This window comes from Heterodontus francisci, chromosome 26 (assembly GCF_036365525.1).
Source record: "Heterodontus francisci isolate sHetFra1 chromosome 26, sHetFra1.hap1, whole genome shotgun sequence".
Lineage (NCBI taxonomy): Eukaryota > Metazoa > Chordata > Chondrichthyes > Heterodontiformes > Heterodontidae > Heterodontus > Heterodontus francisci.
In genome coordinates this window covers 64,381,405-64,395,727 of record NC_090396.1, presented here as the reverse complement: position 1 = coordinate 64,395,727, position 14,323 = coordinate 64,381,405, and the positions used below count along the sequence as shown (strand labels likewise).

General features: G+C 41.9%; 1 protein-coding gene across 1 annotated transcript in view; it reads left to right on the top strand.

Annotated features, from left to right (window-relative positions):
* notum1a (notum, palmitoleoyl-protein carboxylesterase a) overlaps window positions 1–13,534 on the top strand; it is a 47,851-nt gene extending 34,317 nt beyond the window's left edge. Inside the window, exons 8-12 of the mRNA XM_068058716.1 lie at window positions 4,050–4,241; window positions 5,191–5,291; window positions 6,702–6,849; window positions 8,388–8,435; window positions 13,228–13,534. Coding sequence (XP_067914817.1) covers window positions 4,050–4,241; window positions 5,191–5,291; window positions 6,702–6,849; window positions 8,388–8,435; window positions 13,228–13,534 — 796 coding nt within the window. The remainder of the gene's footprint in view (window positions 1–4,049; window positions 4,242–5,190; window positions 5,292–6,701; window positions 6,850–8,387; window positions 8,436–13,227) is intronic.
* The last annotated feature ends 789 nt before the right edge of the window (window positions 13,535–14,323 follow it).

Sequence of the window (14,323 nt, the reverse complement as noted above, 5' to 3'; positions counted from 1 at the left end):
AAGAACGTACAGTCTCTGAGTAAGGTCCTACGACATAATGCCATCCGGTGAAGGGAATGGCGCTTGGGTGAAGTGTTCAATAATGACATGGACAGACTTATTCAACAGGCTGTAGAGGTAACCAGGCGGGTGGGAGGTGGAAATGACCTAGGCAGGGCTGAGACATGGGCCAAAATGTTGGCCTGAACTAGAGCTGTTCTCATTTTACCTACTCGTGCTTTGAATAAGTTGTCAAGGGAAGTGCATGGATTCAGGAGAGTTTGTGATTAGTAGAGCTGGGTTGTTGATTCCAAGACCCAGTTCTGTGCATATATTTTAGTAATATGATTGAGGTTTTGAATAATATGAAGTTCACTTTCTGTGGGTGTTGGACTGGACAAGGGTTTTTCAACTATAAGGTTCTGAATATGAAAGTGATTTGTATTGAAGACTCCCCATGTCTATAATGCTGAAGAATATGTATATAAAATAATAGCTGACTTCTTTTGAAGAAGGAATGAAATACTCAGTTATTCAGCACCTTTCATGGCCTCAGGACATTCTAAAGTGCTGTACAGCCAAGGAAGTACATTTTGAAGTGTAGTCACTGTTGTAATGTAAGGTATTTCATTGACTAAAGTGTCTTGATGGCCTGAGGTTGTGAAAGGTGCTATATAAATGTAAGTCTGTCAGTCAGTTTGCCATTTTTTTCCTTTTCTTTCAAAGAAACACAGCTCCAGCGACCCGGGTTCGGTTCTGGGTACTACCTGTGTGGTGTTTGCAAATTCTCCCTGTGACCGCATGGGTTTCCTCCGGGTGCTCGGGTTTCCTCCGGGTGCTCAGGTTTCCTCCCACATGCCAAAGACTTGCAGGTTGATCGGTAAATTGGCCATTGTAAAAAAAATTGCCCCTAGTGTAGGTAGGTGGTATGAGAATTGAGGGAAGGCGGGGATATGAGAGGGAAAATGGGATTAATGTTGGATTAGTATAAATGGGTGGTTGATGGTCGGCACAGACTCGGTGGGCCGAAGGGCCTGTTTCGGTGCTGTATCTCTCTGACTCAATAATTAAATATATTAAATAATAGTCTTCATTATGCATTGCTAAAGCGCTTTAGACTTGGGAAATCTTCAGTCCAAATCCCTAAGTGAAATGACTGTTATAATAGAAATAGCTGGCTTTCAGATTATAGAATGTGAAGCTAATAAATGGAGAATTTTTAGTCTGTCACAGGCACATTATCACCACTCACCCCAAAATAGTTGCAGATTTTGAGACTGAAGAGCCGTGCTCCTTTTTGTTGCAAAGACCTCACAGCTGATGTGACCATGCATTCAGCCACGATTTACACCATCATCTTTCGTTGTTTGTAAGCAAGTTAAAACATGTAATAAAACTGTCTTCCATGAAGACCGTGCTTCTTTAAAGCCTTGCTCCACCCTTCCGTTTCAGTTATTACTATGACATTGGCAGAATGTACTAATTGTCTAATGGCAAGAGTCTAACTAGAGTCTCCAACAGTAAGGGGTTGATTTGAAGAGTTAAGCACACCCTTTAGGGCAGACTCTTGCAACAGACCGAGTTGCATAGTTTGAACTAATGCTGAATACAAAGGGATATTTTGAAGTACAGACCCAGCTAGGGAGTACTGCAAACTGTTTCTCTACAGTGGTGCTCTCCAACTGCTTGACCTCTGTTGCATACCCACATTTAAATAAGTCATTGCTGCCTAAATAATAACAATCGTCCATTGTTAGATTCGTAAAATCATAGAATGGTTACAGCACAGGAGGAGATCATTCGGCCAGTCGTGTCTGAGCTGACTCTCTGCAAGAACATCTCAGCTAATCCCACTCCACCATCCTTTCCCTGCAGCCCTGCATTTTTTTTTTCTCTTCAGGTACTTATTCAATCCCCTTTAGAAAGCCCCAATTGAATCAGCCTCCACCACACTCTGGCAGTGCATTCCAGATCCTAACCTCTCGCTGTGTAAAAAAAAAAAGTCTTTCTCATGTAGCAATTGCTTCTTTTGACCTTAAATAGATGTTGACTGGTTCTTGACCCTTCCACCAATGGGAACGGTTTCTTTCTATCTACTTTGCCTAGACTCTTCATGGTTTTCAACACTTATATCTACTCTCCTCTCAACCTTCTCTTCTCTACAATCCCATCTTCTCCAAGTCCCTCATCCCTTGGACCACTCTCGTAAATCTTTTCTGCATCCTCTCTAAAGCCCTCACCGTTCTTTCTAAATTGCAGTACCCGGAATTGGACACAATACTTCAGAGGCTGAATCAGAGTTTTCTAAAGGTTCATGATAACTTCCTTGTTTTGTGCTCTATGCCTCTATTTATAAAGCCCAGTATCCTTTTAACCACTTTCTCAACCTGCACTGCACCTTCAACAATTTGTGCACGTATACCCTCAGGTCTCTCTTTAGATGTGTACCCTTTATTTTATATTGCCTCTCCTTGTTCTGCCTACCAAAATGCATCACTTCACACTTCTGCATCAAACTCCATCTGCCATGTGTCCACCCATTCCACCAGCCTGTCTATGTCCTCAAAACCGATACCGTTCAGATGAAATTTAGAGTTACTCAGACTGTCATTTCTGATCAGTTTAGGTTACATTTTTCACAGTGGTGCTTCTGTGTCTTTGTTGCCTTTTATTTTTATGGTCCATGTGGTCCTAATTACCTCCTTGTGGGTCTCATCAGTCTCCAGATGTGGATTAAAAAAACACAAACCAAATGAAAGAAGTTTTCAGCTGTTCAGCATCTCCTTCCTATTTTCCTGTCTCAAACACTAACATTCCAGCCCCTAGTAGAACCCATTTAAAGGGTATGGTCTACAGTTTGGGGAGGGAAAAACATCGGAGCTCAGTGCACATGATGTCTTCGCAGTTCCCATGTGATCTCCTTAACAGTATTTTGCCATTCTTTTCTAAGTCAATAAAGGGGGAGTGAGTGCATAACTTTACAGTGGCAACAATCCCTCTTTAAAGAAATTGGATTAAAATATTTATGTATTTACCTCTTTGCATTGATTACAGTCTGCGGCATTTCAAATTGCCTGGCATTGGACTGTTTACTGCGTTGATCTGCAGCATAGGTAATGAGGTTCTCTCATTACTTATCAGAGCTTTTTCAGATGGTGCAACATCTCCAAAGAGCTCAGGAGAGTAGAAATATCTGGTGTATTGTCAAGGTTGAGCATGTAGCTTTTTTTCCAATTCAAAACTGATACTGTTTGGATCAAATTTAGAGTTACTCAGACGTGTTCAATTCTGATCAGTTTGGTCTTTGGATACCACATCAGCAAAGTCACTGGGGCTGCCAAAAGGAAGCAATTATATCAACAATGTAAAATACAAATGTTGTTTTACACCTGTAAAATGTAATCATGAGCTGGAATTTGGTGAATGCCTTATCGCCTTCGCTAATTAAGAATTCTGCAATGTGCTTGTCCTGCAGCAAACACTTCATGGCCCAGGGAAGCAATGATCTGATCCATTGGCTAAATGTACCCATGAGGGGTCAGAACTGCTAATGGAAGAATAGATATGTCTTTCATAGTACAGGATATGAATGATGTTCCCTCTTTGGGGAAGCTGGGTTAAATAATGTTGATAAAAGATTTTTTAAAAATGAGATCTTGTACTTCTAACCTTAGCACAATATCATTTGAAATTTGGATTTGGAAGAATTATTACCATTCATTCAACTTTCGGATGAGATGTTATACCTAGGCCTTGTCCGCCCTCTTAGGTGGACGTAAAAGATCCCATAGCATCATTTCAAAGAAGAGCATGGATGGTCTGACCAATAATTAACTCCCAATCAGTACTTAACTATTAGACTATCTGGTCGTCATCACATTACTGTTTGTGGGATCTTGCTGTGCACATATTGCTGCCGTTGTTCCGACATTACAATAATCACTACACTTCAGATACTCTTTTGGGCTGTAAAGTGCTTTGGCATGTCCTGATGCCATGAAAGGCACTATATAAATGCAAGGTCTTCCTTTTGAAGTTGTATTAACTGGAGTGGTTGTCTGTTTGTTTAGTGCTGGTGGCACAGGGGTCCTCCTGAATGTAGACAGAGTGGCTGAACAGCTTGAAGAGTTGGGTGTCCATGGAGTGCAGGTCCGTGGTCTGGCTGATTCTGGCTGGTTCCTAGACAACAAACAATACCAAAGGACGGATTGCATTGACACAATATCATGCGCCCCCACTGAAGCAATCAAGAAAGGAATAAGGTAAGATATTTTGCTATCACCCCTTTCCCCTGTGAGCTTCTATATATCCTAGAAACATGCTGAATAGCAATTGCAGCTTAATTCTGATTTATTTCATGGGCTGTGCTTGGTTGACCACAGTAATTCGACAATAATAACTAAAGCAGCTTGAGCATCTTCTGGCCTGATAATCTCCGGTCAATGAGAGGGATCTTGGTGTCTCACTCATAACAGGTTCAAGCACCTGTGCACTACAATAAATTATCACTGGCACTTCTGGCCAATGATGATTACTATGTACTATCTCTACATCATTCTTAATGAACAAAGGGCCTTGGAATATATACTTGCAACCATGCTATTTTTATTACAACTTGCTTTGTCCTTTGGGACTATTTCTAAAGATATTCTAACCACAACTGAAGGTACACTGGCGTGATAGATCATGGAGTAGAGTCTCAAGAAATCATTCTCTGCGCAGAAGCAAGATTCCATAAAGGTACATCATACTATGGTACCAGAAGGCACTCCCATGTACATAACATTTTATATATTGCCTTAAATCCTTATCCTTTGCAACACATTTGCTGATTACAGACATCAAGCAGGTTCCACTGTAGAAAAGGGACTAGTTGTTTATTTCTCTAGGTGCATCATCTCCTGTCAACCACCTTTCTTTGAACCTGAAAAGATGACAGAAAAAAGATCTAATTTGAATGACAAAACATGCTCGAGGGACTGAAGGGCCTACTCCTGTTCCTATGTTCTAGGAACCGCATTTGGGAACTAGTCTGATACGGTTCATATTCCACTCCTGATGATGCTTTGTTGCGTGTGGGTTGCAGGTCTTCTCTGTTCTGTCAGGCTGAGTCCCACACAAAGGGGATCCTTACCTCTTTGTGGGTTGAGCTGAATTTTTGGGCATATATAATAGTGTGAAATGACTAAAAACATCCTTTTATGCTTTCAGGTATTGGAATGGAGTGGTACCTGAACTTTGCAAGCAACAGTTCAGAGAAGGGGAAGAGTGGAACTGCTTCTTTGGGTATAAAATATATCCCACTTTAAGAAGTAAGTTTAAAAAGATAATGATATCCAAGTATATCTGGTTCATAAGACATCCTCTGATTATCCAGAGCAACTCTGATAGCAAGGGCCTCAAGTGGCCCTCCAATTTCCCAATGGTAATTGGGCTCAACACTGTGGGACTAGTAACTTTGATTCAAAGGGAAGAGGGATGACATATAAATATGAACCTATAGAACTCTACCTACAACCTTCCTCTTTCTGCTACTTTAACAAAAGCATTAACCCCTTAGCTTTAGATATGCTAACACCTTCACTCAGTACCATGGTGTAGTGGACTTGGAGGCTGAGTTCATATCCCAAATTGGCAAATTTAATTCAATAAATTGGTAATGTGTGAGCTCACACCAGAAAAAAAATGAAGATAAATAATGATGGATTGTTGTAAAACCCCAACTGGTTCTTTAATATCCTGCAGGGAAGGGAACCTGTCACTTGTACTCTCTCTGGTCTACATATCACTCCAGTCCTATACTGTTATTGACTGTTAATGCCTTCTGAAGTAACTTAGCAAGCCACTGGGGATTGGCAATAAACATACCTCCACCAGCACTGCCCAGATCCCAAGGACAAATCTAAAATAACAGGCTAAGACCTCCGGTCAGAGGAACGCTACTGAAACATGTTAAGCATTTGTCTGCTAATGTCGCCAACAGCAAGATGTGTGGGCTTCAATGCCATTACTTAGTGCCATATAGTCCAAGTGTTCAGTCTGAGGACAGAAGGTGAAGGTTAATTGCTCAAAATTATGAGGGGTACTGGTAGGGTGCATAGCGAGAAACTGTTTCCACTGGGGGTTCAGTAAATGGATGCACAGATTTAAGATAATTGGCAAAAGAACCAGACGGGGAGATGAGGAGAATTTATTTTATGCAGCAAGTTATGATCTGATTGGAATTGCACTGCCTGAAAGCAAAGCTGAAGCTGATTCAGAGTAACTTTGAGAGAGAAATTGGATAAATACTTGAAGGGAAAACTTTGCAGAGCTAAGGAGAAAGAACATGGGGCAGGGTGGTGAACTAATTGGATAGGCACGGACACGATGGGCTGAATGGTCTCCTTCTGTGCCGTAAACTTTCTATGGTTCTATAGCTCTTTCAAAGCACCAGCACAGGCGAGATGGGCTGAATGATCTCCTTCTGTGCTGTATGATTCCAATTTTTGTTCTTTTGTAAAGATCTAGGAAATCAGATAACTCAGTAGTTGGAGAAATAAATAAATGGGTTTAAGATTTTGCTACACTTGATTGGGATATCTAAGTTTAATCCCAGCCTTTTCTAACATTCATACTTTCACTGGAGGGTGCAATACCTCCGCAGGGACGGGAGGGAGGGGAGGGAGGGGATTATGGAGCAAAGTTCCAAGAAACCTGACTTCATTCAGTTTCTTTCACAGGTCCGTTGTTCGTGGTCCAGTGGCTCTTTGATGAAGCACAGCTTACAGTCGATAATGTGCATCTCACTGGGCAACCTGTTCAAGAAGGACAGTGGAACTACATTCAGAACCTGGGAAGAGAACTGAAAAATACTCTTAAAGATGTTCCGTAAGTTCTGTCATCTCTAACAACACATGTTAAATCCTTGGACTTTAAAACATTTCCTTGCATGACCATAACCTTCAGCTTTTAAGAGACATTAATGCCTACTTTATGGACAAGGTCATGCATTAATAACAAGGGGTATGCCACGCTTGGCTGGGGAGTTGGAGATGGAGTTCCTCTTACTATGTTTTTAGCTGTAGGCATCAACTAAAGGAGATTGGAATAAATCCCCCAAAAAAGAAATATGCCCACCTCGCAAGTGGTGAAGCTCTAGAATATCCATCCAGTGCCGCATCTTCCTTATCCAAACATGAGCTGCCGTCCTGCAGAAAGTTGAATGCGACGATGAAGAAAGTAAGGGCGCCAAATTCCTGGGGTCAGAGGGTGGAGGGCCGGGATTGTGCCTTGTTTAAAACTTGCCCTAAATTTCAGTAGTGGGGGGAGCTGAACCTTGCGCCCAGCTCCCATGCTAAGGGAGTGTATTTCCCTGGGTAACCAGGGAATTCCTCCACTTATGCCCTTGGGAGGCCTAAATGGAACAGTTTCCAGCTGAACACTTGCATGAGTTTGGAGAAGTGCTCGGAATGGCCCTGGACTTGCCAGTACAATGGTAATTAATCCCTTAATTTAGAAGTTTGAGAACGCCAGTAGGAATAGAAGATTTTTACTTGGCTTTTATCTTTGACCCAGGCAGGACCTTGGTGGGATGTATGTGGGCAGCACCACCTTCCATGAGTTGATCAGGGTGGGTGCCTCAGATGTAACCAGAGGGATGTGGATGGCACACTATGTAATGATTTGGGACAGGGTCTGCTTCTTTGCGAACAGGTGGAAATGACCATGCATCCGCTGTTGGTGTAATTTCAGAGTCTAGGTATTTCTAGGCAGTTGAGCTATAATCGGCTGCACTGCCTTCCTCACCTATATTTATCTTTTTGATCTAAGCCTACACCTATCCATATAGTCTGCAATCTATTCCCAATCGTATATTTATCCTGCTCCTTTTTTAAATGAGTTAATCATTTCATGTCCATTTGTTTTTGCTGGGAGACTGCACCAAACCAGGTTAATTCACATCAGTAAATCCAGCATACTTGGGAAATGTCATCATTCCAGTTGTTGGTTTACATTAAATCCATTACCTTACATGGTCAGCCATAGTAAATCAACCAAGCCACTTCTTCAAAAGCAGTCATAATCATAGAATCACACAGGCCCATAATGCCTGTGAAAGAGCTATCAAATTAGTCCCACTCTGCTGCTCTTTGCCCACAGCCCTGCAATTTTTCCCTTTCAAAGATCTATCCAATTCCCTTCGGAAACCTACAGTTCAATCTGCTTCCACCACCCTTTCAAGGCAGCACATTCCAGATTATAACAACTCATGTAAAACGATTAAATAAGAACTAAAAACAATCAGCAGAAATCAGGGCGTGATTAAAATAAACTTGTGCATTTGTTTGGCAGCTGAAAAGTGTGGAAGATGTGAATGGTACATGAACTTTATGATGATCTAATTGATACTTTTCTTTTGGTTTTAGGGCTGTTTTTGCACCTGCATGTTTGTCTCATGAAGTTATCACAAAAAGGTAAGATAGAAAAAGGGAGCAAAAGAGGCGAGATTATTTATTTAATGTAGCTTTCCCTTTATAATCCAAATCGCTTTATCCTGCTTCTAGATATTTGCCCTATCCGTCCTTGTCCGTAACTTGGCTGGATTATTATTCCATTTAGAATTCCTCGTGAAACTCTAATTTCCAATGTATCAAGCTCTAGTCTATCCCTAAACCCCCTTTGCTCCTATTTTTATCCTATCCTCCCCTGTCCAATGTTTCTCTTGTTCAGGAATTTTTAGCAATAATGCTGAATCTCTTTGTTAAAAATTAGTCTATTGTTATTGCATTAACAACAACTTCCATTTATACAGCACCTTTTACAGAAGGAGTTATCCCGAGGTAATTTACAGGTGGATAGGCAGCAGAAACTAGGGGAGAACTTCAGAGCTGACTAAAACATACTGAATCATAGAATGGTTACAGCACAGCAGGACGCCATTCGGGCCATTATGTCCGTGCCAACTCTCTGCATGAGCAACGCACCTAGTCCCACTCCCCTGCCTTTTCCCCATATCCCTGCAAATTTTTTCCCGTCAGATAATTATCCAGATCTCTTGTGAAGGCCTCGATTGAATCTGCCTCCATCACACTCTCAGGCAGTGAATTCCAGATCCTAACCACTCGCTGCGTAAAACAGTTTTTCCTCCTATTGCTGTTGCTTCTTTGGGCACTGGGTGGCATTTTATTCTTTCACTGGCCCTATTTTGCTTCAGTAACAACAGTACCTGCACTTTAGAAGCTACTAATTCTATCTGAGATAGTTTGAGATGTTTCAGTCTAAATTCCTATATAAATGCAAGTATGCATACATATAATTGGATTTGGCTGCCATTTTCTTCCGCAAACATTCAATATCTTAGATTTGCATTCTTTTTGCATATGTTCTACATCCAGTAAAAAATAATTAGTTAAGGCACTTAGTGCCTCCGGTTCAAGGAAGAGAGAGATCTACAAGGGTTCTCATTTCTGATACTATCCAGTGACCTTGAACAATGCCCCAACACAAGTTGGCTTCAGATGAGAAGGTGAAGTATAGGCGGAAATGCATGAGAAAATTCTTCAAAAAGTAGAGTATGTTTCCTCACGCGCGCTCTCTCGCTCTCTCTGGAATCATTCTGGTGAATCTCCTCTGCACCCTCTCAAGGACGGTCACATTCTTTCAAAAGTGTGGTGACCAGAACTGGACACAGTACTCCAGTTGGGACCTAACCAGAGCTTTATGAAGGTTCAGCATAACTTCCCTGCTTTTGTACTCAATGCCTCTATTTTTGAAGCCCAAGATCTCATATGCTTTACTAACCACTCTCAATATGTCCTTCCACCTTCAAACGTCGATGCACATGCACCCCCAGGTCCCTCTGTTCCTGCACACTCTTTAGAACTGTGCCATTAAGTATATATTGCCTCTCCCTATACCTTCTGCCAAAATGCATCACCTCACACCTGTCAGTATTAAATTCCATCGTCACCTCTCTGCCTATTCTGTTAGCCTATCAATGTTCCGTTGCAGACAGTTCATATCATCCTCACTGTTTGTCACACTGCCAAGTTTGGTCTCATCATCAAATTTTGAGATTCTACTCTATAAATGACTTGGATTTTGGAATACATATAGCAAAAAAAAAAGGAGTGGTCCCAGCACAGACCCTTGGGGAATACAACTGTCTGCCAAACTCCAGTCTAAAAAACAATCATTTACTACGACTCACTGGTTTCTATTCATAAGCCAATTGGACATTGACCCTCCTATTCCATGAACCTCAATTTTGTTAACCAGCCTTTTCTGTGGCACCTTATCAAATGCTTTCTTAAAATCGATATAAACAGCATCCACTGCATTCCCTTCATCAACCTTCTCTTACTTCATCAAAAAATTCAATTAGTCAAGCATGGTCTGCCTTTTACAAATCTATACTGGCTTTCCTTAATTAACTCAAACTTCAAGTGTCTGATTTTTTTTCCCCCCTCATTATTGTTTCTAAAACCTTATCCACCTCTGATGCTAAACTAACTGGCATGTAGTCGCTACAATGTCCTTACACCCTTTTTTGAATGAGTGTCACATTTGCCCCTCTCCAATCCTCTGGCACCTCCCTTGTATCCATGGAAGATCGGAAGGTTATGACAAGCCCTTCCACTATCTCCATCCCCACTTCCCTTAGCAGCCTGGGATGGAAGCCATCCGGACCAGGTGACTTATCTACCCTTAGCATAGCCTGTCTTTTTAGTAACCTCCACCCGCCCCCCCCCCCCCACCTCAATTTTTATCCTAACAATTGCCTCTATTTTCTCCACTTACACTGATATTTTATCAGTTTCCATTTCCTTAGTGAACACTGATGCTAATATACTTAAGTATATTAGCCTTGCCCGGTGCCTCTAAGCATATATTACCCTCTTTGTCCTAATTGGCCCCACTTCACATCTTACTACTCGCTTGCTATTTACATGCTGGTAGAAAATTTTTGTGTTCCCTTTTATGTTGATTGCTATTCTATTCTCATTCTCCCTTTGCCGGTCTAATTTTCATCTTCACCTCCCCTCAACTTAACATCAAACGTTAGCCCTCACAATCCAGATGTCACACACATTCCTTAATTATCCAGATGTCACACATCATCCCTTGCTATCCAGATGTCACACACTCCTTCATTATCCAGATGTAACGCACGAGCCCTTGCGGTCCGGATGTCAGAGGTGCAAAATGATCAACGTTAAAAAAAAAAGGAAGTCCAGTCGTTGAGCTTAAAATTCCCAAACCGTTCAACTACCCTCTGAATCCTTTCAGCATTTACAACTGGCTGTAACTATTGGCTTGATCTTGAGGCACAGGCCAGATAAGCAGCTGGACCACAATGATCTCCCAGACCCAAGACTAGCTGTGAGCATAATCCACAGGAGATCTGCTAGTTTCTTTGAAAAAAAAATTTAAATGATCCACTCTGGGAATGGCTGGTTTAAGATGAGCATTATTTGTATTGATATAGCAGTGTTACAAATTCTCAGAATATCCCAAAGTGCTTCACAACAATTACTTCCTGAAATGCCATCACTGTTATTATGTGGGCAATGGAACAGCCTATGTGTATACAGCAGGGTGTAAGGAATAGTAGAATGTAATGAATGAGTTTAATCTGATTTTTGGTTGTGCTGGTTCAGGGAAGAATAGTGGCTAGGACACTGGTAGGAAACTTAGCAAACAGCGCCATGGAATCTGTAACATTCACCTGAACAAGTCTTGGTTTAACAGCTGACTTGAAAGGTGAACCAGCAACAATTCAGCACTCTCTCAGTGCTGCACTGATCCATCAGTCTGCATCACAGGATCAGTTATGCAATGGAACTTAAACCTACAGGTTTCTGAATTAGGTGAGAGTGCTACCAACTGAGCCATGCTGATTCAAAAATGGAGCAAGCAAGAAATCCTTTAAGATTTATGGGGAATTTGATCCATCCTGAAAACAGTATAATACTGTGTACATAAAAAAAAATGTGAAACCTGGTTGAAGAGCCAGACTCTATATAGTGCAAGACAGTTACAAAGTTGGAGATGGTAGGAGGGAAATTGAGATAAAGGAGGAATTCATGGTTACGGGGGGATACTGAGTTTGCAGATTGCAAGAAAAAGACATCACTGAAAGAGCGGAGTTCATCATTTTGCGATCTGGGAAAAGGTTGATTTTTAGAGCGGCAGACTACACAATAAGGGAAGCCGCATTAGGGATAAAGGAATAGAAAGTTATGCTGATGGGGTGAGATAAAGTTATATTGGGAGGAGGCTTGTGGTGCATAATACCAGCAGAGATCAGTTATGCCGAATGACCTGCTTCTATGCTGTAATTCGATTGTAGTAATTCTATGGGTTGAATTTTATTAGCACACTGCACATCGCGGTGGTGTGCTTTGAACTTGGCGATATTTCACATGGGGGTGCATTTAAATTGGAGGGGGTGGAGCAGCTGCCCCCAATGACTTAGAGGGGGCAGTCGCTGCATCTCCGGCAACGGCATCAGGCGCCACTGCACAGGCGTCTGTGCCATTTTTAAAGGGCTTCAAGCCCTTCAGGTAAATTAAAACTTTTAAAGGTGCCAGTGCCCAGATGCAGCAACACTTCCAATCACCTTTCCAACCCCCCCACTGAGATATCAATTAATAAAAGAACCAATTCCCACCTAAAAAGCAATTTGTAAAATAATGAACTTTAACCCCCCCACCTTCAGAGCATTTGAGCCTCGCCCTCTTCCCAACAACCCCGCAACCAATAGGAAAGGTTTTCCCCGCTCCCCCACACCCAGCCCTGATCATTTCACTCCTCCCCTTTCCCCACCAGTGTCTCACCTCGGAGCTCCGTACGGAGTTCCAAAGGCACACGAGTTGCAACCGGGACCAGGTCAGTTAATTAACGATGATTTTAATTAAGATTAATATTTTAAATGGAGGCTGCACCGAGGCCTTGCTGTTGCTGGTAAAATGCAGCGGGGCCTTCTCTGCGTCGGGAGTCGTGGCCAGCCGCTCCCGCAAGTATTTTACGGGGCCACCCCCCCCCCACCCCACCCCCAGCCATGACCCCTGACATCAAGGGGTTGGTAAAATTCAGCTCTGAGTCTCTGAGGAGAATATATTTGTTCCTGAGAGGAGTGGCATGCTCAGCATTGATAAAATAGAAATGTGATGGGAGGGTGGAAGTATCACTTAAAGTTGTTGATGGGAAATATTTAATTGTTTCCTTCCAAGGGTAACATTACTTTTCACGTTCCATTTCCAGCTACTGGTTGAATCTTCAAGTAAAAGGGATCTCCCTACCTCGGGCACTGCACTGTTGGGACCGGAGTCTCCAAGATGGTAATAAAAATGGCAAGAATTCTCCGAAGGGCTGCCCCATCCATCTGACTGATGGCTGTCACTGGCCGCACTGTAACCCTACCTGTCCCACCATCAGAGACCAGTACACAGGTCAGGAGATGACTGTTATACAGTTCCTAATGCACATGGGTTTTGATATACAGAAGATGGCCCAGCAGCAAGGCATGGAGGTTAGCAAACTACTCGGGATGCTGAGCAGCGGCAGCTAAAATATCTGCACACCAGGACTGACGAGACTTTGAATGAGGGAAAAAAATAGATAACGTCCACACACAGTGGAGGAGCAGGCAGGCTTTTCTAACGGGACCTCACAACCTTCTCACAACAAAACCTGCAAGGACACAAATAAAATTCAAAGTGGTGGAAAGCACTGGATTGATAAATGAAACATGACAGAAACACTGCAGGTCTTTCTAAGCAGCTGACGGTCTTCATAAATGGGATCATAGAACAAGAAGATAAAACCGAGAAACGGATTCCTTTACCCTTCAGTTAACAGTGTAAAACAGGACAGCGCAATTCAAGCAGGAAATTCTATGGTCAAAACTGATGCAAACTATAATGCTGTGTATTTTTTAACAAACTAAAACCCGTGCTAAGTTGGTAATTTTACATATTTATTTTATTATGTAAATCATATTTATAAGTGTTATGCAGGCAGAGAGCTAAATATGTTTCTTTATAAATTGTAAATACTGTCTCCTAATCGCATGTTTTTTGTAATTGAATTAAAACAATCTTATGACAACCACTTTGGCATGTTTTGTGTTGGTATTTGATCACTGGAAGATGCAGATTTTTTGCATTTTCACTTACTGGTGTATACCTCCTGTCTTACATAGAATAACAGAATTTACTGCAACAAAATGGGCCATTCAGCCCATCTGATCTGTGCTGGTGTTTATGCTCCATACAAGCCTCTTCTCTCCCCCCACCCAACTCAGCTAGCCCTATTAGCATAACTTTCTATTCCTTTCCTCTATTTGCTTATCTAGCTT